Source organism: Kogia breviceps, chromosome 16 (genome assembly GCF_026419965.1).
Source record: "Kogia breviceps isolate mKogBre1 chromosome 16, mKogBre1 haplotype 1, whole genome shotgun sequence".
Taxonomy (NCBI): Eukaryota; Metazoa; Chordata; class Mammalia; order Artiodactyla; family Physeteridae; genus Kogia; species Kogia breviceps.
Genome location: NC_081325.1, coordinates 12,609,341 through 12,634,765, shown reverse-complemented (window position 1 = coordinate 12,634,765; position 25,425 = coordinate 12,609,341). Strand labels below are relative to the sequence as shown.

Here is a 25,425-nt window from a genome sequence, read left to right as displayed (position 1 = left end):
GGGAGGGGCTGGCGGGCGCGCCCAACCCCTGCTCCGAAGGGAATGGAAGGGTCTTGGGGAACAGAGTAGGTGGATGCCGTGAGCCTCGAATCTAATGTACTATTTTAAGCTAAATCGAAATCTCCCACTCTTGGATAACAAGAAAGTATGATGCTGTACCTGTGCAAAGAAGAAAAAAAAAATCAAAAGCTTGAGTGAAAAGAGGGAGCCCTGAACAAAATCTTGTTACAAGTGGCTCTGAAGGAAAGTGCCTACACACCTGTTCCAGGAATTATAGGATCTTGCTGGAAATATTCTTAATTTGAAAGAGATGGCATCTAAATTAAAGGTTGGGAATTAAGAAGCTGCCTGGTTTTAAAAACAACTACAGAACCCCTAAGTCGTATTTCTTCCATTTCCTGTACAGTAAGGACACAGTTGGTACCACCAGGAAAAAAAAAAAAAATGTTCTACATAAATCCACTTCCCCCTCCTTTTCAAGGTTCCCAAATTTAGTAATGTTGATTTCTTTCAAAGTTTTCAAAAATGGTATTTAAATTTAAAACCCCGATGACTGCAAATTAATTTTCTTTAAAAATCTTAACCATTTCCCTTAATCAAGTCACATGAAATAGTATAAAATTAGAAGTCTACTGTCAGGCGACCACTAAGGACCCTTAGGAGAGGAGCTATATCCTTAATTATGCATCTGTAAACAAGACAGAAACCCCAAACCTACAAATTTTCAGGATAGGTATCTGCCAGTAGGTTAGATGATCTCTCCTGAATTTGCACGTATTAAAATACAGCTCATTAGGAACTCACATTAAAATAACCTCTGAATCACAGAGATAGTTTATTTCACAAATATTTCTGCCAATGCATACAAAACTTAGTGTCCTGGTTATAATGTTGGGCAAAGTACAAAGAGGACTGCAGATGGGGGGAGGGGTGTACTAAACGTTTTTGAAACATCCTAACTTAAACTGAGGTAGACAATATCTAACAGCAATAATTTTCAGATTCCTTTCAACAACTGCAAATGAGAAAAAAAACATAGGTAAAACACCGCACAACATTTAAAAAAATCATTCTAACATAGAACATCCAGAAAATTATACAGGTATTAGTCCATCTAAAGCCAACTTGCATATACATGAAAGAGCAAACTCCCATCCTGCGTTCAAAAAGACCTCGAGGATTAACAGGCATTAATTATCTTCCTCTAAATGCAAGTTAGTGACTTTTGTTTTAGAAAACCCCATCTAGTTCACCAATTGATGGATGACCATTAGTACACCTGTATTTGCATTTCCTCAGTAAAAAGACAAGCAGGATTTTCAAGCACAGAAGAGAACCACTTTGCCAAGTCTTTTCAAAATGTCAATATGCTTCAATTAATACCAAAGCTGAGAGATTGCTCTTGATTTCCAAAACGGTCTAGGTGGCTTGGGTGGTTTTCTGCCCGGCAGCGGCCTCCCACCTCTAGTTTGTGTGCCTCTATCCACGAGGGGGGATTAATTAGCCGGGCTGGAGCTGACAGAGGCTGTGGTGACGAGCCCAGTGGCGATTGGCCGCCAGCCTGCCTGGCCCTGCCTTTATAATTTCCACACGAGTGCATCTGGGCTCTTAGACAAACCAACCGCAGCTTCTTCTGACATATACACACGCACACTCACCCCCGACACACACTCAGCACACCCTTCCTCCGTCTGACTAACAGTCCTGCACACACCATGATTACAGGAAAGCGTAAATAAATACGGAAAGGGTTGATTATTTTGACTACTGGAAGAGCCTTGCTGGGTCTCAGCGCAACTTTTGTTTTTATGACTGAGAAGGTGATCTCTCCATGCGTTTCTCTCACACAAGGATTCTTTAAAAGAGGAAGAGAGACAGAGAGGGGGGAGAACAACCTTTCACTTTAAGACCGGCTGGGCTCAAAGATAAAAGGAAGGGGAAAGCGGCGCTAGGAATCCACCGCTGCAGCACTTCGGAAAGACGTTTCTGATACATTTCTGAGCGCGGCGGCCCGTTTCTCCACCGAAGTTGGCTCCAGCTCTAGCAGCCGCATTGGATCCCACAGCTTATTGCGAGACTCCGGTGTACAATCCGGATCTCTGCCCCAACATGATCGCGGCCCAGGCCAAGCTGGTCTACCATCTGAATAAATACTACAACGAAAAATGCCAAGCCAGGAAAGCTGCCATTGCCAAAACTATCCGGGAAGTCTGCAAAGTAGTTTCCGACGTCCTGAAGGAGGTGGAAGTGCAGGAGCCCCGGTTCATCAGCTCTCTCAACGAGATGGACAATCGCTACGAGGGCCTCGAGGTCATCTCCCCCACCGAATTTGAAGTGGTGCTTTACCTTAACCAAATGGGGGTGTTCAACTTTGTGGACGACGGCTCGCTGCCCGGCTGCGCGGTGTTGAAGTTGAGCGACGGGCGCAAGAGGAGCATGTCCCTCTGGGTGGAATTCATTACCGCCTCCGGCTACCTCTCGGCGCGCAAAATCCGGTCCAGGTTTCAGACGCTGGTGGCTCAAGCGGTGGACAAATGTAGCTACAGGGATGTGGTAAAGATGGTGGCGGACACCAGCGAAGTGAAACTGAGAATCCGAGATAGGTACGTGGTGCAGATCACCCCGGCTTTTAAATGCACCGGGATCTGGCCCAGGAGTGCTGCCCACTGGCCACTTCCCCACATCCCCTGGCCGGGACCCAACCGGGTGGCGGAGGTCAAGGCGGAAGGGTTCAATCTCCTGTCCAAGGAGTGCCACTCCCTGGCCGGCAAGCAGAGCTCGGCCGAGAGCGACGCCTGGGTGCTGCAGTTCGCGGAGGCAGAGAACAGACTGCAGATGGGGGGCTGCAGGAAGAAATGCCTCTCCATCCTCAAAACCTTACGGGACCGTCACCTTGAACTGCCAGGCCAGCCCCTGAACAATTACCACATGAAGACTCTGGTTTCCTATGAGTGTGAAAAGCATCCCCGGGAGTCGGACTGGGACGAGTCTTGCCTGGGTGACCGTCTTAACGGGATTTTGCTGCAACTTATCTCCTGCCTGCAGTGCCGGCGGTGTCCTCACTACTTCCTACCGAACTTAGATCTGTTTCAAGGCAAACCTCACTCGGCTCTCGAGAACGCTGCCAAACAAACGTGGCGACTGGCAAGAGAGATCCTGACCAACCCGAAAAGTTTGGAAAAACTTTAGAGGACAATGTAATCGAGTGCCGAAATGTGATTATACTATTCTTAAAGTTCTCATTAAGTGTAAACTTCCTGTTCGATTCCTATCTAATATTCCACTGGACAGTGCAAACAATCTCTTCCTTAAAAAGGAGTACTAACACAACGTTTAGGCATCATCTCATCCACCCCTCCAAGGGGAGAAAAAGAGGTAGGGAAAGCGGATGGAGAACACCCCAAACTCACAAGTATTAGAAGACTTCTTTACAAAGGATCTCGTATCTCCCTTGAAAAGTACACAGTAACACCCGGAAAACAGCCTGGCTGTAATGCAAGACCACAGTGAACACTGCCTAACTATCAAAGGATTATAGCAATCCTGGAGATTTAGGTGCATCTGGCTGTGAGTAAACACGATTTGGATATGCCATCTGAAGGGAAGTGTAATGTATATTTTAATTTGTAACAAATATTGTGATCTCACATTGTCTTTGAAAGTGTGGATGTTGGTGTTTCGTGATTTGGTGAACAGAAGTTAAATTGCCATTTTGGATACGTCCAGACATTTTCCACTAACAAAGATATAATTTAAAGGTAGATTTCCTCCTGGTACTTTTATCTGTCTTTGAAAGTGTCTGAACTTTAAAAAGTTTACATTTTGTTTCAAATATATTGCTTGTTCTATTTCTAACATTCCATAAATATACTTGAAATGTTATTTAAATATATTCAAAGAAATTTGAATTCAGCTTATATAATAACGCTTGAATATCTGAATTATATATTTGAAAAATGCACTTGAAATACACTGGATAATTACTTTTGTGATTTAGATTTTAATTTCTGTTGCTGGTTTTTATTTAATTAGAAGCTAATAAATGAAGTAAAATAAAAGTTGCTGTGTCTCACTTTAAATTGTTTTCCTGTCAAAAGATGTAATGCTTCACTTTGAAAATTGAACCCACTTGAATATTTTAAACATTTTGAGAAATATGCTTATGAAATAATTAAAAATAAAACCTTACAATATTGGAGAAAAGCTCCTTTTGTCTAGCTACAGAATACAGTGATCTACTGTCAGTTTCTGACTTACTTGTAAGACTAGTCCATTCTACAACTGACGCAATTTAAATCTACCTTTGAAAGTTTGCTCTTCTGGGTTAATATTTTTGTAGAATTTTTGATAATATAAGGATGAAATATGTCATGACAGTCAAGGTTGCTGAGTTAAAAAGCAGACTAACTCAAGAGGAAATGAACTTAACAAAATCCTAATAAAACGTTTAAAATTTGTATATGAAAACTAACTATGCTAATGAAATGAAGATAATTTCTGACCTATTTTATGCCAAGCCTTATTTTATGCAGTAAGGGTTCCACTGGCAGAATAAATGAATCAGAAATCCAAAATTACTTTTTACTTCATAGGGCAAGCCAATGATAAAAGCATAAAGACAAATTATAAATTATTTAAAATCACATGCACTACATTCAAACTCATTTTCAAAATGCCATTCTTCTAGAGCTAGAAGTTAAAGAAGTCCTGTGATTATCCCTCAGAGTATTTTAAGAGTCAACAAGTGCGGGAGGGGCTAATCACCTGTGGGCCTTAGGGTAGTTAGTTAACTCAGGTGGGGGCACATTTTAGACTTTCAATTGCTACTCTACAAACAGTGTTTTAGAACGCTTTACTTCTATATATAAATTAAATATAAATAATAAGGTTCTGGATCTATGGGAGCATTTGTCTTTCACTATTTTAGAACAATTGCCTCTGAAAAATACTTCAAAGGAAGATCTTTGTAAAATGATGCTTGATTATCTAGCATTATTATCTAGCATGACACTTATGCTCTTGAATTCTTAGCCTCAAGTTTACAAATTGCACAATAACATAAAAGTTAAAACAACAATAAAATTGATTTCAGAAGAAACTGTAGAGGTATAGAGCTGTTGAATACTCAGGTTTCAAAATTTACAAAATAAGTTATAATAAACAAATGTTTATGCATTTCAAATCATCTGAATATATATTGTCTGGCACTACACCCATAGAAGAATACAAACTTTAAACATCTGAGCGCCAGTATGTACTATGTATACACATTTTAAATGAAAGCTTCTCAGGTAATTGATTTCTCTTCCTCTTAAAATCACATATAAAACCCATTCTTATTTCAGGAGATGAAAACTGGATGTAATAACGGAGATGAATCTATAGCTAACTGTGCTCCGTAGTTTTCTTACAACCTTTTAATGAATTATTACTCATATTGCAATGTACACTTTTGGAAATTAAAAGTGATCTTAGTAAGAAATGTCATGAGACCTTTCCCAGTCTTCCCAGAGAGCCTGAGACGATGTACCCCAGGGACCTGGGAGCAACTGGCTTCACTACCAAATCCGGCCAAGTGCACACAAAGGCACTCATAGAGAGACCGTTAAAGTGTGCATGCTCTGGTATACAGGATTTAAAGTTGTTAATATATTCTTCAATCCCATAAAACAGAGCATGTGTTATTTCATTCATTTTATTTTCCATAAGGATGAGAATGTGCTCCCCTCCCCCACTGTCATTCAAAACCAAGCAAAATTGAAAACCACTTCCTGCCACAAAGCCACCAGTGCTGTACACGGAATCACTCGAACTCACTTTCGTGTCGATCTTCTTGAAGGCAGGATCATCCTCATCCACCTCGAAGTAGATTTCTGTCGTGGTGATGGAAAGAGTCCCCTTGGCCACCACCACAGGAGCGATGAGCTGGGCAGGAGTGCTGAGAACCACTGGGCCTGAAAGAGAGGGTATGGGGGTCAGGCTGCGCCTCTGCGCCCCTCTTCCGCTCCCTCGCTCCCGCTCCCTCCCGAAAGAGTACCACAGGTTTTTAGCTGTAGATATGCACTGAAAAAATAGTGTCTATATTATGCAGCAAGCTCCTTTCACGTGAGATAAGTCTGCTTAGCTTTTACCCATTACCTTATAACGAGACTAGAGACAAATAATTCTATAAAAACTCAAGAGATCAGAATATCGAATAAGTGACTTTCAGTAAGCGAGTCTGCAACCTCTGCTTAGAAATCCTTCATGGTTAGTGAGGCGCTGACCTTAACCAGCTTAAAAGTGCAGAACGGACTCTCCTAAGGCCCCGATTCTCCACTGAGCATCAACGGCGTTCCGAGAGACGCGCTGGGCAGTCAGCGCCGTCCCCTAAGACCAGCCACCGCGAAAACCCCGTCCCCTGGGCAGCAGCGTCCCCCCAGGATGGGCGGGAGGGCGTGAAGGGGTATAGGGTCTAACATACAAATTCCACTCCGCTGACGGGTTTGCATCTTGCAGGCAGATTAATATCGACATCCTAAGGCGCACCGCACACCGATATACGCGCAAACACGGACATGAAATACAGTTTTATGCAGAAAAGAAAGAAATCACTGTAGCAGTGATTTTTCTCACCGAGCATAGGTCAAAAATGATGAAATTGTAAGACGCTTGAACAAAACGATTCTCCGAAAAGCATTTGAAAAGTGTTGTTTCTCAACTTGTGGGACGAAAGAGACTAAGCTTCAGTAAAAGAAATGTTTTAGAAAGTGTGCCCACTAAGGCGCTGACTTCGAATTCCCTCCATCTGAGTTAAAGTCGAAAATTACAAATTTCACGTATTAGAATATTAATTCAAAGTGGGATTACTTAACTGCTCCTTTAAGGTTCCCCGAAGGGGGGACATTTTTCTCTACCCTCGACTTAAAATAAAGACTTAGAAATCAGAAAAAAATGTATTTGTTTTTCTGTAGCAAGGGTGCAGCATATTCCCTTCCACCCCCGCCCCCCACCCCCAAATGCAGACAAATGAGTCACAGTAACAGCAGGAGGGAAGCAATGAAAAGGCAGGCCCCCTGCGGTTGCCCAGGCCCGGCCCCCCCGCCCCCTCCCCGCCCGGCGGTGGCTCCTCGCGAGGAGAGCGGCTGGCACCGCCACCGCCCCGGCCGCAGCGAGCAGGCCCGGCCCGGCCGCGCGGGGACGGCAGCGGAGTTCGCGCTTCCAGGGAGCAGCACACACCGAATCCACGACCGTCCGGCACAAAGCCGGGCGTTTCTGCCGCGGGAGGACCAGAGAGGAATCGGTCGGCTGCTGTCGCGCTTAAACGGGTGGCTATGGAGCAAACTGTGTGTCAGCCCGCACCGCCGACCGTGACCGCCCGCCCGGGTCAGGCTAACGCCAAGCCCCTGCTTTGACTTTACGGCTTTCTATCCCGGACGAGCCCGCACCGGCGGGGCCCCGGGCGCGCGGACTCCCGGCCTGGGTCTCGGGCGGGTAGCTTCCGCCTGAGCCGAGCGGAGTCGGGGTCCACCTCGGCTCCATAAGGTTTTTCTTTCCAAAGGGCGAGGCGGTCGATCTAAAGCCCCACTTTAAAGGCTCATCAATCTTAATCTAGGTTGCTCAAGTAATTATGCCCGAATCTCTTGTACGATTACAAGTGGATTTGGGTTTCTATTCCCCAGGCCCTCCTTTGTGTTTATTGGAGGGTCTGTGCGCGCGCTCGGCGGCGCCTCCTGCCTCCGCGCCCCCTCCGAAGCCCCCAACGCTCGGGCCGGTTCGAACCGCTCCCTTAACCCTTAAGCCACCGGGACGCTCCTCTGGATGCCACTTTTCATATTTCCCTCCAGGAGAAATCCAGGAGGTGTACTCTTGATTGGAGTGAGGTGAGAAAGAAGGTGACCTGATTCACATCGGAAACAAAGTGTCTTCTTAGACATCGTTGGGCCTTAATAAAACCTCAGAAAAGTCGTCATTCTAAACACAGAAAGCTAGTGATTTCTGGTTTAACAGGGATTTCTGGCATTTGGAGACGATGAGTGGTCAAAAACATTAAAAATGGCGAACTGCGTTGTCTTAAAATATAATTTAACATATCCAATCAAATTGGAAAAAAATTTTAAAAATCATGATACACATTATCAAAACCATGCAAACTAATTTATCGAGATATACAGTATTACGAATTATAAGTTCACAATTCCATGAACTTTTAACGCGGAGCACATTTTCTCTACCTGTTTGCGTTTCTGAAAGGCGACCGCGTTTTCGTTTTGATTTTACTCCAATCTCATTCTATTGAATTGAGATTTTCTGGGGGTTTATAAAAGGGCTTCGAACTGGTCCTTCTTTAAGAAAGACACTCATGAAATATTCAGCCTTAATAGTGTGTCATTTTTACCCTTGTCCTTTGGAAATCTCCAATTACAACTTCCAATTCCACAGCATGTTTAAGGAGCACTGGGTCTTTTTGTTGTAGCCTTCAGGGAGCAAACCAGCCGCAGAGAGAATAGAGTTAATCCACTACAGCAATACAGAGAGGGATTATGTTTTAATCCCCTTTGGGGGAGCCTCTGGATCCCATATTAAAATGTTTACATAAGGCACAATCACAAACCAGCAGATCTTCCATATGGAAGATCTCGTTATTTGAAAACCTTGGATCCCTTTCCAAATAAAAATAGTTTAGAAAGGGCAGCATGTCTAGATGTCAAGAGAGATGGTGATCTGGGAGATTCTGTTCTAGACGATAACTAGGTACAAATTTAATCTCATAACTGTTTGGGGTTGTGAGTTGGGGACTGAGTATAGATATATTAATTCTAATCAATACTATGGCAGTAAAAGGGTAAATTATATCAATGTCCTCAAGCACACACAGAAGTAAGGTGACAGATATTAAAAGACAGTGAAACAAATGGATGGGACAAAACCTCCTCCCCTTGTATTGCTGCATACAATAGTTTAAAATTCTACCATCTGAAGTGGTAACTAAAGGAAAAATAATTTTATTTACCTTTTAGAACTGGCACTATAATGTTTAAGAAATATTGATCCATTACTATTTTTGAAAGGATAGGGATATTACTTGCCATTAATTTAAATGCTAATTTAAAATCTGAACTAGAACAAAGATCACCCAAGCATAATGGAAAGATTCTTCAGAAGAATAAACTTCTCTTTAGAGCCATGGGATCTTTAATCAGTTGAGAGGGTAAACCTAGAGTAGAAAATACATATGTTTTATATTTAGGAAGGGAACTATTCATCAAATATAATTTAAAGTTAGAATGTTAAAAACCACTTGTGGGTTTGGAGGATTCTACTGAAAACATAATTCTAAGCCTGTAAGTCTGAATACATCAACTTTTAAACAGAACTTTACAGTTTACACAGTTCTTTTACATTTTTATTTAACTACTAGTTTAGTGTTCACAATTTTGGGGCTGTGGATGTGTCAATACCTCCCTGCCAAAGACCCCCAGGAACATAACTGTAGTGTAGAAAGCTGGGTTGATTGCTCACTGCATTGCAGTGAGGGAAACGTGGGAAGGAACCATGAGATGACTAAGGAAGAGGGTGCCAGAAAGGACTTACTGTATTGTAGGATCAGGGCTTTTGTTAAGTGATTTGGGGAAGGGTTCAAGGAAGCAGGGCTTGGCTCTGGGTTGGGCTCTGTCAGGGAGTGGCAAGAATTCTGTGATTGGAGATCTTAATCAATCGTATCTAGGACTTGACCTCGGCTAAAAACTGTACTGGACAAAGAAGTAGCAGTCACTCCTCTAATGACGCAAGGGGGATGTTAATGTTTAGGCACTGTGCAGAGTGACCCTGTTTTTGTCTGTGCTTAGACAAAATTACAAAGTTGTTTTTGCCTCACATCATCACGTGGCCTTGTCTGATGCTGGTATTCTGTGAGGTTGTTTATGTCCAACAGGAGAGCACCATGGCAGAGCTGTGAGCCCCAGGCCAGCTCCCAATGATACCGAGGCCTCCTTGTAAGGGTCAGGTCCATTTGTTTCCTGAGGTCAGGGGCTGCTTTTCTCTTCCTCAGATCCAGGAATTAATCATTTTTTAAGGGGGGGTCAACAGCATTCTGGCTATTATAAGTCAATTATGGCGAATAAATTCTCAAACGATGCTAAAATTCTTTACACGTTTCAATATAAAGCACGACAAAGAATATATACGTAGGGACAAGAAGCTGAAGTTTAATGAAAACTGGCATCGTTACAATTATTTGATGACTTTCAGTTGGCAAAAACTATACTTAGTGTACATGAAATTATGATGTATTTTAGAGTCACTTGAATATTTTCTAACCTTAGTTTAATATGAATACAATTTTATCAGCTGTATGGATTTACTCCAAACTCACTTACTTTGAAGCCACATGTTCAATTTGCTTTTGGAACATGTAAAAGACCATTATTTGGGGATAATAAGCATTGACTAATCTTTGTAAAATTACTAAACTTAAAATCCTGCATTATTTAGAAGAAATAAAACTAATCTGAGATCCTTTATGCTTCCTGAAAAAGGATATCATTCCAAAAAAATTTAAAGATGAAAATATAATAGGTAAAAATTTACAACTCTATAATGTGATAAAATTTGTAGGAAAATAACTAACAGCATGAGTGACTGAACATATCTAAAATATTTATCACTGCTTTGGACTTATTTTTAAGAAGGGCACTATCAATTTAAAGAAAATGTTTCCCCCACAGAATTAAAAGATTAAAATGTTTGAATCTCAAAGCAATTGAAGAATATGAGAAAATGAGAAAGTTGGAACTTTGTTTTGGAATCCTAGGAAAACTGTAGGCATTAAGAAAATGGAGATGTCTGTGTGTGTGCCTGAGGGAGAGGGAAGTTAGGGGCAAAATGCTGCAGAAGATCTGAGATTCCTTTTACCCACAGTACTTACTTCCCTGGGTTTCAAGCATTTGAAATGCTTCAGAAAAAAAAGAAAGTATAGTAACAAAATCTCTACCAGTGACGCTTTCCTTTATGTACAGAGAATATTGTTAGTGGTCCAAATATATTATCAGAATAATGATGCTCTGAAATTTTCGAAAACTTTTCTTGTGATGAAAAGAGTTACAGAATATTTTTGCTTAAATCAGGAAAATATAACTTGAACAACTGATAAAATACATAACCCAAGAGTTATAAATTTAATTTCCAGCATTATTATCTCCTTCCCTAGCATACACACACCACACTACTGATTATATAAACACTGTATAAATCCAAATTTTATACCAAGCTCACTGTGCCCAAGAAGTGGCCTCTTTGTGCTCTCTGGTGACTTTCTGAACACAACCTATCCTTAGATTGAGACGAACAATAATCAATCACCCCCACAGTGCAGTGGTTTCCTTAGATTATTATTGTGCAAAATGAGACAGGTGCTTGACAATGCACATGAATCTCTTCAGATCTGAGCAAACCTACCTCTGGTAAAACTCAGCTTACCAGAGTCTGAAACAGAAACAGAAAGAATGGAGCCCTCTATATAAGACCAGTTGAAGGCTGCATTTTAACAAAATGTCTGTTCACCATGGTAGAACATCCATCTAAAATCTCATTTAATGTGTTTACAATAAATAATTTTTAAAAGTCCTGAGAGAGAATCTGATAGGCTCTAACTTTAACATACCATTTATGTTATTTGATTCCCCTGCAGGACAGATAATACTTTATGTTGAAAAGAAACCACAGAAACTAGTGCATTTTCTACAAAGACAACTTTATAGAAGAAAAAGCTTACAAAGCATATATACTCTAAGTAAAATATTACTGATTTTCCAGCACAAAAATATACTAAAAACAGTGATAGTTTTTATGTTCATTGTGATAATTTGCTCTGCCTTTTGATGCACTAAGTGAGCCAGCTGAGATTTGTGTTTCTAGTTATATCACATTCAGTTCAACATATGGAATCCATTTTTCACTCCCTGGAAGAGTATTGACTCTTTTATAGCAGTAGGATATCATTTAATGATCGAGAAGAGTAAGTTCCTACTAGACTGGATGAGTGAATAAACCAGGGGAGATGACTTAAATCTACTGGACCAGGAGGACTAGGTCTTTGCACCTCTTGGTTGGACTAGTGCCTTGTCTTTACGTTCCCATGGTTTCCCGGGCACATCTTTATTGCAGCACTTATATCGAATATTATGTGTTTAGAAGGCTGTTTCTCCCATTTGGCATAAGCTACTTGAAGACTGTGGCATTATCTTCTGCATCTAACACAGGCTCTGTCACACAGTAAGCATCTGTGTTTATGGAATTGAATATAGAATATAGAAAACGATATACACCATTGTTGCATTTATATGTCATAGTAAAAAGGTCAATTAAAATAATAGACTACATCTTTTATATTTTTCTGGAATTAATTTCAAATCGTTCTTTAAAAATATGAAAAACATTACATTTTATAGAAGAGATCAATTTAAAATATGCTGAAAACCAGTAAGAGTTATAATGTAATTGGTTAGTCCAGCTATATCACACACATAACTATTATTTTTTTAATGACATAATTTTATAACTGCCATATTTTTCCCAGTGTGTAAGTTGTTTCCTCTTTGTAAATTAAATGCTTAGAGAGACATTTAACTCAGCATTCATTCGTGTAGTTAACAAAAATTATACACTGTTTTGTGCACTGACAGAGAGTGCAATAATGTGTAAGACACGGATTTTACCCACAAAGAGCTTAAAATACATAGTAAAGATAATAAGAAATATACAGGAATAAGCTTAGCATAAGGGAGAAAGGGTTTAGCTAAGCACTGTTAAAGCACTTGACGTGTGTGACTCTCATTTGTTCCTCATAATGTACCTAGGAGACAGCTACTGCTATGATCTCCATTTTACAGACAGAAAATGAGACTGGGAGCTGAAGTAACTTAGGGAAGGTCACACAACTAGGAAATGGTAGAGACAGCATTCAAATCTGGTGATCTGACTCCAGGGTATTTACTGTTATGTATACTGCCTCCCACCGAGAGAAGGAAAGAAAAGAAAATTCTATAGGCATTCACAGAACTGTGATGATTTCCAGCCTTTGTGGGGGGTTAGGGTGAGGCACTGAACTGAAGTGAGCTGTGATGGATGGGTAGGATGCAGGATTTGGACAGTAGGAAATAAGATGGGCCAACGATTAGAAGGCATAAAGGGGAGCACTGTGAGATGGGAGTGAAAAAACACACGTAGCCTCAAATGTCAGATTTTTTTTAGGCCAAGGAACCAACGATTAAAGCTCAGGTATTACAGTGTGGAGCAGTGGTGTCTGTCCTTTTTCGGGCTCACACATCTCTTAGAGAAGATGACTAAATATATGGCCCCTTCCTAGAAAGACTCACATATGAACATTCATCCATCCTGACCGCATAATAAATGAAGTATTCATATTTTGGAGAAAATGAAATTTGGTTATTTATCTTAATGTCTTCCTCTATCTAAAGATTTTTCTGCCTCTGCATTTATTGTTATCTCTTTTTCTCCAGAAAATGTAACTTTCCTCCTGTTCAAGTCAGTTACTCTCTCCATCTGGCATTTGGTCCTACCCTCCTCCACTTTAGCTACTCTTTTATCTTGGTCTCCTCTCCTTTGTTAAGCTTCTGGACTTCAGTTTTCACCTCTTAGTTCCTCATTCCTATTCACTCCTTTTGGCTTCACCCTCATCCTCTACTTAGGCCAAGGTGTTAGGGACATACATATTGATTAATATGCTAAAAGTCTGGAAAAGTCCTTCCATCAATTAAAAAAAAGCCAACACAACCTGTGTAACATTTTATTTTTAAACCCAGAATTTTCCAAATACCTTTAACTATACTCTTTTTCTCATTAGCATATTTCAAAATAACTGTGTTCCAAAGAATACCAATTTGAAAAATGACTGAGCCAGAGTTCCTTGACTTCTAAAGCATACTACAGACATAACTCATTTTATTGCACTTGGCAGAGACTGTGTTTTTTACAAATTGAAAGTTTGTGGCAACCCTGCATCCAGAAGCTCTATCAGCACCATTTTTCCAATAGCACTTGCACACTCCAAGTCTCTGTGCCACATTTTGGTAATTCTCATAATATTTCAAACTTTTTCATTATTATTATATTTGCTATGGTGATGTGTGATCAGTGATCATTGACATTAATACTGTAATTGTTTTGGGGCACCATGAACCCTACCCATATAAGACTAAACTTAATTGATAAATGTTGTGTTTGTTCTGACTGCTCCGCTGACCATTCCATTCTCTTGTCTCTCTCTCTCCCTATTCCCTGAGACACAACAATATTGAAATTAGGCCAGGTAGTAGCCCTACATTGACCTGTAAGTATTCAAGTGAAAGGAAGAGTCACAGGTCTCTCACTTAAAATCAAAAGCTAGAAATGAGTAAGCTTAGTGAGGAAGGCATGTTGAAAGCAGAGATAGGCCAAAAGCTAGGCCTCTTGTGCCAAAGAGTTCGCCACGTTGTGAATGCAAAGGAAAAGTTCTTGAAGGAAATGAAAAGTGCCACTCCAGTGAACGCATGAATGATAAGAAAGGGAAACAGCCTTATTGCTGACTGAAGAAAGTTTTAGTGGTCTGGATAGAAGATCAAACCAGCCACAGCATTCCCTTAATCCAAAACCTAATCCAGAGCAAGGCCTTGACTCTCTTCAATTCTATGAAGACTGAGAGAGGTGAGGAACCTGCAGAAGATAAGTCTGAAGCTAGTAGAGGTTGGTCCATGAGATTTAAGGAAAGAAGCCATCTCCATAATATAAAGGTGAAAGGTGAAGCAGCAAGTGCTGATGTAGAAGCTGCATCAACTTATCCAGAAGATCTAGCCAAGATAATTCATGAAGGAGGCTACACTAAACAACAGATTTTCAATGTAGATGAAATGGTCTTCTAGTGGGAGAAGATGCCACCAGGACTTTCACAGCCAGAGAGAAGAAGTCAATGCCTGGCTTCAAAGCTTTAAAGGACAGGCTGACTCTTTTGTTAGAGGCTAATGCAGTTGGTGACTTTAGGTTGAAGCCAAAGCTCATTTACCATTCTGAAAATCCTAGGGCCCTTAAGAATTATGCTGAATCTATTCTGCCTGTGCTCTATAAAATGCACTAACAAAGCCTGGATGACAGCACATCTGTTGACAACATGGTTTACTGAATATTTTAAGCCCACTGTTAAGACCTACTGCTCAGAAAAAAAGGTTCCTTTCAAATTATTACTGCTCATTGACAACGCACCTGGTCACCCAAGAGCTCTGATGGAGATGTACAAGGAGATTAATGTTGTTTTCATGCCTGCTAACATAATTTCCATTCTGTAGCCCATGGATCAAGGAGTCATTTTGACTTTCAAGTCTCATTATTTAAGAAATACATTTCAAAAGGCTATAGCTGCCATAAATAGTGATTCCTTTCATGGATTTGGGCAAAGTAAATGGAAAACCTTCTGGAAAGGATTCACCATTCTAGATACCATTAAGAAGATTCGTGATTCATGGGAAGAGGTAAAAATGTCAACATTAACAGGTGTTTGGCAGAAGTTGATTTCAACCCTTATGGATGACTTTGAGGGGTTCAAGACTTCACTGGAGGAAGTAACTGCAGATGTGGTGGAAATAGAAAGAGAACTAGAATTAGAAGTGGAGCCGGAAGAGGTGACTGAATTGCTGCAATCTCATGATAAAACCTGAAGAGTTGAGGAGTTGCTTCACATAGATGAGCAAAGAAACTGGTTTCTTGAGATGCAATCTACTTCTGGTGAAGATGCTGTGAAGACTGCTGAAATGACAACAAAGGATTCAGAATAGTACAGAAACTTAGTTGATAAAGCAGTGATGGGGTTTGAGAGGACTGAGCCTCATTTTGAGGGTCAGGTTTAGGCTCTATTGTGGGCAAACGTTATCAAACAGCACTGCATGCTACAGAGAAATCATTCGTGAAAGGCAGCGTCAATCCCTGTGGCGAACTTCACTGTGGTCTTATTTCAAGAAGCTGTCATGGCCACCCCACCTTCAGCACCCACCACCCTGATCAGTCAGCAGCCATCAAGATCCGGGCAAGACCCTCCACCAGCAAAAAGATTATGACCTGCTGGAGGCTCAGATGACAGTTAGCATTTTTTTTAACAATAAAGTATTTTTACGTTAAGGTATGTACATTTTTTAGACACAATGCTATTGCACGCTTAATAGACTACAATATGATAGAAACATTAAATATAACTTTTCTATGCACTGGGAAAACAAAAAAATCCTGTGCCTCGATTCATTGCAATACTTGCTTTGTGGTGGTCTGGAACCGAACCTGCAATATCTCCAAGGTAAGCCTGTCTTCTCTCCTGTTCTCCTTCTGCCTGACTTCCTTCTTGGTATCCCTGAGGAGGTGTCCTTTGTTGGCCAATTAAACCTTGTTGTTCCACAGGGGATCTGACCTTGGGCTGCTACTCTTCTCTTTTTGTATTCTCACTTTCCTTGGGTGATCTCAGCGGTTTAAATTATGAGCTCCATGCCCAACTTGGTTCTCAAATTCAAACCATTCTATATATTTGAAAAATTTGGATACCCAACAGACCAATCTGACCAGTCATCTTCATTCTTCTCTGCCCTAAAACCCCGCACCTTTACATACCCAAACACATTTAGCAGCTTCCACATCGTTTCTTCTCCTGGGACAGATTCCCCTCGTTCTTACTCCTCACAACTGGTCAATTATCATGGTCCTTCACATCTTACCTCCTCAGTGTTGTTAGAAGTTGCCCTCCTCTCCTCTTTCCTCCACCACCAATTTAGTTTAGGCTCTCATCACCTCTGATCTGGACAACAGCTTCCTACCTCAAGTCTGGACATCCTAAAACCATAATCTGTACAGTGGCCTGAGTAATTTTTAAAAAAACATAAATTAGATCTTTTCATGCTTAAAAGTCATTCATTGTCTCACTGTAGCCTTTAGGATAAAATACAGGTACCTTATGGCACAAAATGCCCCCCACCCCAGTAACCTTTAGAGATTTCTGCCTCATACTTCTACCTGAATAATTTAGACCTACTGTAGTTTCACAGAGAAGGTGGTAGTTTAGCATACTATGTTTACATGTCATCTGTAACAACTCCAAATCTTTCTAAATCTTTTACTTATGATTAACTAAAAGGAACACCCATCCAGAATCCACATGGCGGTCAAGGGCCCTGTTTTGTGTTATCATGGCTTCCTTTGTAGATGTAGGATTTTATTTTTTCTTTTCATTTTCTGTCCTCCCTCTACACTGTAAACTCCTTGAAAGCAGGAGCTTTAATCCTATGTGTCTTTCTGCTCCAAGCACCCAGCATAATGTCTTGCACATGGTAGATATTCGATATTTTATATTTGTTTTGTTTGGATAACCACATCCAACCTGAGTCAAGTTGGGATCTGTCAACAGAGAATAAGGACACAACAGGTCCTTCCAGCTCTTATCTTTATTGTGTGTGATGAATTTTGACATTTTCTATTTGAATCTTTTCATTTTATTTCATTTACAAATAATGCTGGTAATAGTCCAAGTAATTGATTTGCTAACACACCAATGGGTTATAATTCAGGATTTAAAAAAAAAAAAAAACCAAAATAAAGCACTGATATAGTAGAATGAACAAGGGCTTTTGGAGAAAGAAAAGTGGGCTCACTTCTTGGCTCATGTATTGATATTTGTTATATGATCATAAATAAATACCCCAACATCTGACCCTAAGTTTCCACATATGAGAATGAAGTATAATACCTAATTCATAGAGTTGTAAAGTTATCTGCCAGCATCATTTGCCCATCCACACTTACTCTTTAATACTTTAACTAGCTCATTCCACGCCCCAACCCCGAAAACTTGCTGGTGAATGAAGACTTATCCAACACAACCCAATCTTAGATGCAAGATTTATTTTTAAAGAAAGTTTTCTGTGATATTTGGTTCTTAACATTCCTTTTTAGATACAAATTGAACTGAAATAGCACTACAACTGTATTTAGCTGTTTCATCTGTTAGTGACTTAAAATGAAGGAAAAAACACATAAAACATTACTATCTGTCATCTTCTGATCAATAAAACTGCCTAAACATTTTATCGGGAAAGAAGATATTTAATAATATTTAGCCAGCAAACTGAGGCTGACTTTCTCTTCTTTTTTGCTAATAAAAAGTTCTAGATTTATATTTACTGGACTGATGAGTGATCTGATGGAGAGGATTCTACTGGAATTACTACTTATAAATGGATTTCCATGTAAAACTTGTCCTTAGTGCTGACTGTTTATGTTGAGGTACCTTTGCAGGCTGTTGCTCTGGCTCCATAGCACTAAGTCATCGAAACAAAATAATTAAATAAATAAAATATTTTCAGTATGCAGAAAGACTAATTTGTCCTTTTGTATGGCACTGCTCTAGATGTAGCGGCAAAACCAGTTTTCTACCTATTTGTTAATTAGTGCCAAAGTCTTTCAGAGGGAGGGCAGAGCACTCAGAGGTGAGGCAGTGATGAAACCTCACCTCTTCCTCTTCTCCAAGTTGCTAACGCCCAGAGTTCGGCATTAGGAAAACAGTTTTGTTATCTCACGCTTTTTTTCCTCCAAGTGTGACAAATGTGGTGACCCATATGTTTTCAACAGGTGAATAATATCCTCATCATATCCTCTTTAAAAAACACATTTGAAATATTAGCTGCCTACATATAGGAGAGAGATGGTCTATTGATAAGTGAGTTGAGTTGTTCATTGCCACTACTTTTCAGGTTGGTAGTAAGTATAACTATAAATCTGTAGAGGGATTACTTTGTGGGAAACTCTCCATACAGAGAAAACAGTAAAAAATAAAAACCGGTTTGAACTAGAACACTATATTAGAAAGAATAGACCTCATCACTGGGGTTTGTGAAATATTTGCAGCACAAGAAAGAATGGCTTATTCTTAAAATTAAAAAAAGATGTAAGAACATTATATATGAGCTGAATCATGGTTGATGTCTAACAAACATAGTTGAATTATGTCCTTTTATTATATTTTAAATTTACAAAGTTTGGTTAGTGGGATGTTGTTACAGTTAAAAGTACCTTAAAAGTGTTTTTATAGACTACAGAATCCATGGTTGGAGAGGACATACATTTTTGGAGATACAGAAAGATGGATACAGTAAAATATTTGCAGACTCTAAAATGGCCTTGTAGACATTGTAAAAATAATGAAGGAAGGATAAGAAGGCTAGATATTCAAGGTGAAGCTTTTATTCATTTTCACAACTTTTCAGCTGAATTAAAAAATTAACTTAGAAGTTTAAGCATTTTAGCTTTCGTAAGAAATGGGCATGTGTTAATGTATCTAAGAGCTTTGCGAATTCTGTTTGAAGCTGAACACGAACCCTTTGGGTATACTATTTATGACTGCAAAGCAACTTCCTAATTCAAAGAGAGAGAAAAAAGACTTATAAAGACTCATAAGGTTTTTTCAACATCAAATAGCTTTTACTAAACAACATTTTGATGAGTTAAGTGTGAGTGAGTCAGGGACATATGGATTAAATTTCCCTTAAAACACATTTGGGTTTAAAAATTAAGGGGAAAATCCTGAGCAAAATGCATTTCAGCGAATCCAGAATGTTTAAAAGATATTTTCCCCTAAATACAAATATCAGGTTGATTCCAGTCTAGTTAGACTTTGTAATTAAAACATCTTAAGTATAACTGTTAAGGAATTTTTTTAAAATACTAGTTTTGTCAGGCAAAGAATCTTCATTAATCATATTAGAATTGGACTGTGTGGAATAGTTAGGCCTGACTCAAGCAGACATGATCTGAGTCAGAGTTTATCTGCATCTATGAAACAACTGACCTTGTTCTCATCTACAGTATTTATATTCTTATTCCATTAAACAATTATAGTAAATTTCTTCTGTGCTTTTGGCTTATATTCCTTTTTCTTCTTTAAATAACACATTTCCCTGAAAAACTCTTAGTTTTTAGAATTCTGTTGTTCCTTTCATTTTATTATTATAATTTTCTAGACTCTTGAGTTCTTCCTTCTTGTATGCCCTATACTTTGCTTTTATCTTCCTTTCTTATTAGCTCATTTTTCAGGTAACATTCACTCCTTAAATAAACAACTTTGCCTCTGGCAGATGAACATTTCAAGTTAGAACATTTAAAGGCTTAAATTATCTCTCTGATCATCTTAATTGTCTTTCACTTATTAGGGTAGGCATATTCTATACCATAATTCCTGGTTATTTCAGTTGCTGAGTAGGGGTAGCAGAGCTGATTCTCCTGCTGACCTTTTTTTTTTCCTATCAGTCTCCGAACCCCAGAGTTCTACATAGTCACTAAGTATTCAAAAACTGTTACTGAGTAAGTAAATGAGTATGTGAAATGCAGTCAGAGAGAGATTTAGGGAGGTAGGAATGTTCAACCTTAAAAAAATTCTAAGTAAATAAGCGCAGGGGGCCAACTGTACAGTGATGGATGGTAATTAGAATTGTGAAGGTGATCACTTTGTATTTATACAGATGTTGAATTATAACGTATGCCTGAAACTTTCATAATTTAAAAAAATTCTAAGCAACAGTTTCCTCCTCCGTCCCTATCATTTGATACCTGCTTTTAGTTTTGAATTGCTAGAACAGAGATTGTACGAAATGCAAATAATTTGACTGGTTAACAATAAGAAAAACAGTCTGAACAGGTACTGCCCTCTAAACATCAGTGAAAGTGCATGGGAACCGTGATAAGCTTCAAAGGTGAGTCATGTGGGGAAAGTGATTGTCATTTAGGAGAACCTCCCATTGACTACATTCTATTTCTCTTAGTAGACCTCCCTTATTTCTATATTTTTCTCATTCTTAAATTCACATAATGCATTTCTTCTAAGTTTCAGATTCTTGACTTTGCTTAGAGTATGTACGCACGTGTGTGTGTGTGTTTGTGTGTGTGTAAAGGATTGTGAATCTACCATTTTGAAAACCCCACACACAAAAAGTCCAACCCTTACACTCTAACACTTCTTCCCCATGTTGCTAGTTCCCTATACTAATTATTCTTTTTTTTTTTTTTTTTTTTTTTTTTTTTTTGCGGTATGCGGGCCTCTCACTGTTGTGGCCTCTCCCGTTGCGGAGCACAGGCTCCGGACGCACAGGCTCAGCGGCCATGGCTCACGGGCTCAGCCGCTCCGCGGCATGTGGGATCCTCCCGGACCAGGGCACGAACCCGTGTCTCCTGCATCGGCAGGCGGACTCTCAACCACTGCGCCACCAGGGAAGCCCTAATTATTCTTTTAAAAATATTCAAAATAACATTATAATCCGTTGGTTATAGGACATCTTTTCCATGTGATAGAGACAGTTATTATTTTTTTTGATTAAGAGTCACAGTGGGGGGCTTCCCTGGTGGCACAGTGGCTGAGAGTCCACCTGCCGATGCAGGGGAGGCGGGTTCATGCCCTGGTCCGGGAAGATCCCACATGCCTCGGAGCGGCTGGGCCCGTGAGCCATGGCCACTGAGCCTGCGCGTCCGGAGCCTGTGCTCCGCAACGGGAGAGGCCACAACAGTGAGAGGCCCGCGTACCGCAAAAAAAAAAAAAAGTCACAGTGGTATCTTGATGTTAAAAATGGGGACCTTAAGAGACATTTAGTTAAAATGACATAATTAGTAGAGATTGGGATGGAACCAAGATTAGCTTAACTTTAGATGTTCATACCCTGGAAGAGACAAGTAATGAGTTGAGTCATTATTTGAATTATTTAATTAGTATGAACATTTGATCTGATAATTCAAGCTCCCAAATACTTAATTTCAAGAGCTCAAAAGTTTTATTTTGTCTCTTTGTTTTGGTATAAATTAACTAGATAATTATTATCTCAGCTCTCCAGTTTACCTATAATGAACTTTTTCAATGGGAACATTTCAAGAGCAAGTAATGTTGTTAGATTTCTTCATGGTTCAAAGGTACATGGGATATGGTTGATAGCCTTAAGGAAATTTACAGTCTAAAAGGAGGGAGAAAACATATAGAACAGCATCTACAAAACAAGGCTTTATGTAATAAGTGTCTTAAGATTAATATAATCAAAATTTGGGGGGCAGTTATAATAAAAAAGGTAGATAATAACCAGCATTGGGAAGAATGTGGAGAAATTGGACCCTCCCACACGGCTGATGGGAATTAAAATAATGAAGCCACTTTGGAAAACAGCCTAGCAGTTCCTCAAAAAGTTAAAAATAGAGTAATTATTCGACCCAGCAATTCCATGCCTAGGCATATACACAAGAGAAATAAAAACTTATATTCACATAAAATGTTGTAAATAAAAGTTCACAGCAGCATTGTTAGTTATAACAGCCCCAAAGTGAAAACAAACCAAATGTCCATCAACATTTGAATGGATAACTGACAAAGAATGGATAAACAAAACGTGGTACATTCACACAATGGAATATTATTCGCCATAAAAAAGATATACATGTTACAACATGGATGAACCTTGAAAACACCATGCTAACTAAAATAAGCCAGTCACAAAAGACTGCATATTATATAATTCCACTGATATGAAATGTCCAGAATAGGCAAATCTATGGAGACAGAAAGTAGATTAGTGGTCCTCTAGGGCTGTGGAGGAAGGATGGGAAAGTTGGGGGGAATAGCCAAAGAATATGAGATTTCTTTTTGAGGTGATGAAATGTGCTAAAATTGTGGCAATGGTTGCATAACTGTGAATATACAAAAATCATTAAAATCATTGTGCACTTTAAATGGGTCAATTGTATGGTATGTGAATTGTATCTCAATAAAGTTGTTGCCAAAAAATGTTATGGGGTGATAAGACTGGCTAGTGAATATTTCACAAAGTATTTCTTTAAATAGTTATAAAAAAGGGTAGAGATTTTGATAGGAGGAGATAAGGGAGGGTGTAGATTAGAGATGTGTGAAATATATTTCAGGCAAAAAGAGAAGTTTGGACATTGGTGGTGGGGGCTTGTAGAAAATCGTTTAAGTTATTTGACATCAAATACATGGGTGGATCGTTGGTAATAACAGCTTACATATACACAAACAAAACATTTTTAACAACTTATAGAACTGATAAAGCATGAAGGACCATCATCATTAACATTAACTCAGAATTCTCTAAATTAGCAAAATTACTAACATCTGGAAGTAACAATAAAGGAATCCGTACGAATTCTAATTCTATTATGTAAAATATTTCTATTGTTACCGGCATATGTGACAGAACTACTACTCTAAAAGAAATGAAATAAATTCTATTAGTGGGAGACAAGCCTTTCTATCAATTAAATCATTCACTTGTCAATTCACACAAATTTGAGTTAATTTTAAATTTTAGTTACTCAAAAATTACTTGAAGAAATAACCTGCCAAGCTAAATTTCAAATTAAAATAAATATTTGAGATTTTAGATTAAAATCAGTTGAATTACACAAATTAATTTCAATGTTTTAAGGAACAATATAATTAGTAAGTTGAAATTTTTAATTACATATGAAATCTTAGGTGCTAATTCACTTTGATCAATCACTACAAACTAAAAAAGTAATTAAAATAAATTAAGTTAGGTGTTATTAATGTAATAATTGATTGCCACAATTCTATATTATAATCATATTAGCCATTTGCAACAATACATAATAAATTGAGTAATTACTAGTCACACATATTTAACTTGCCTCTTGAGACGAACAGCTTGGGAAGAAAGGGAACTAAAAGTGAAACAGAAAATTGTACGACATTTAAAACTGTAGAACTTTGCGGACATTGTATCTTTATTAAAACTAGAAAATTCCAAAGAAAATGGAGAAAACATGAGAAAGGGTCAATGTTTAAATACAATTGTGCTGAAAATACCCTGTCAGATTTTTTTAACTTACTAGATGATTTGGGGGAACACATATATAAAACTAAAATGAATTATTATGCTTATTCATAAACTTCTAAGTATAGTATACTGGAGCCAGTGTAAAAATTGAGTTATAAACTGAGGATCTTGTTTTTACATAATTTTAAGAGTCTTTAAGTATATACACATATTTATTTAAAGACACTATTTGGTGTATTTTAGTTTGTGCCATATACTACATATTTGTAAGGAAATACATTATTTTATATACTTGTTAACCTTATGCAAGCTACTTAAATTTGTCTTGACCTCTATATCCTTATTTGTAAAATTAAGGTAATAATAATTGTATCTACCTCTCAGGATTGTTGTGACTATTAAATAGGTTTGCACATGAAACCCTTCAAACACTGCCTGGTTCCTAGCAAGGCATGCTGGTTATACTTCTTCCTCTTTTTTTTCTTTTTATAAACAGAAACTGATCCTAAGAAAGACATTATTATTTAGCAAATTTTGACTTCTGAGACAGAGATAACAATTATTTGGATAAGAATTTGTTAGAGCAACAAAAAAAGTTATGTATTTATGTGGTTTAAAACTTACAGCTGATTTTTTTAAAGCCTAAGAATACTGGTTTATAATTAACTTCCAAAATTATTTTTATGTGACATTGTCACTATCATGGCAGCCCAGATTAGTAAGTGGGCCTCAGCATTTACAGAAGGAATCTGTTAGACACTTATATATTATGCAGACTGTTTCTGTGACTGTTACTTCTCCCTTCACAAAATATCCATCCCCTACTTCTTTTCTACTGCATTCAAAGTTCAGGGTCACATTTGTGCACTGCTGATTTAAACATGAACATTGTAGACTAAGTAGAAGATCAATATTTTAGGACAGTTTATAAGATTTTTCAGACACGAGGATTCCACAGAAAGAGTATGAGTTAGGACTTGGTGGATAGGGAAAAAGAGCAAATCTGCTCAAAGAAAAATCTGTTTAAAAGACATAAGTTGGGGCTTCCCTGGTGGCGCAGTGGTTGAGAATCCGCCTGCGGATGCAGGGGACGCGGGTTCGTGCCCCGGTCCGAGAAGATCCCACATGCTGCGGAGCGGCTGGGCCCGTGAGCCATGGCCGCTGAGCCTGCGCATCCAGAGCCTGTGCTCCGCAAAGGGAGAGGCCACAACAGTGGAGGCCCGCGTACCACCAAAATAAATAAATAAATAAAAGACAGAAGTTGTAGGAGTATTGATAGAGACAGCTGGTTAAGATTCGATTTTTAAACAATTTATTTCAAGCTTACTTTCATTGCTCTTTACATATTTTAACTTAATGTTATTTTGAGAATTTTGTTTATAAGCATAAGTTAATATTAATAATTACCCAAGGTACCATTAAAAGAGAGAAATATAAAGGAGTCATTAATCATTACTAGATTTTGCTTCTGGTATCAGTGGGCAGATCTTATCATAATAAACTTCAAGGTACTAGCCAAATTTGTATCAACTAATTACTTTTAGTGGGAACTGAAGACCAGAGATGCTACACTAAACTG

The 25,425-nt window shown here is 38.8% G+C and overlaps 2 protein-coding genes and 1 pseudogene across 9 annotated transcripts in view; 2 read left to right on the top strand and 1 right to left on the bottom strand.

The window, feature by feature from the left end:
* NBEA (neurobeachin) overlaps positions 1-25,425 on the bottom strand; it is a 594,993-nt gene that overhangs the window by 199,705 nt on the left and 369,863 nt on the right. For all 8 annotated transcript variants that reach the window (XM_059042292.2, XM_067016556.1, XM_067016558.1 and 5 more), the window contains one exon: positions 5,818-5,954. In XM_059042292.2, the coding sequence (XP_058898275.1) occupies positions 5,818-5,954 (137 nt within the window). The remainder of the gene's footprint in view (positions 1-5,817; positions 5,955-25,425) is intronic.
* Positions 826-4,043, top strand: MAB21L1 (mab-21 like 1). The gene has a single exon (XM_059042303.2). The coding sequence runs from the start codon at positions 2,110-2,112 to the stop codon at positions 3,187-3,189; it is 1,080 nt and encodes a 359-aa protein (XP_058898286.1). The 5' UTR covers positions 826-2,109; the 3' UTR covers positions 3,190-4,043.
* On the top strand, positions 7,610-16,082 carry LOC136792830 (tigger transposable element-derived protein 1-like; annotated as a pseudogene).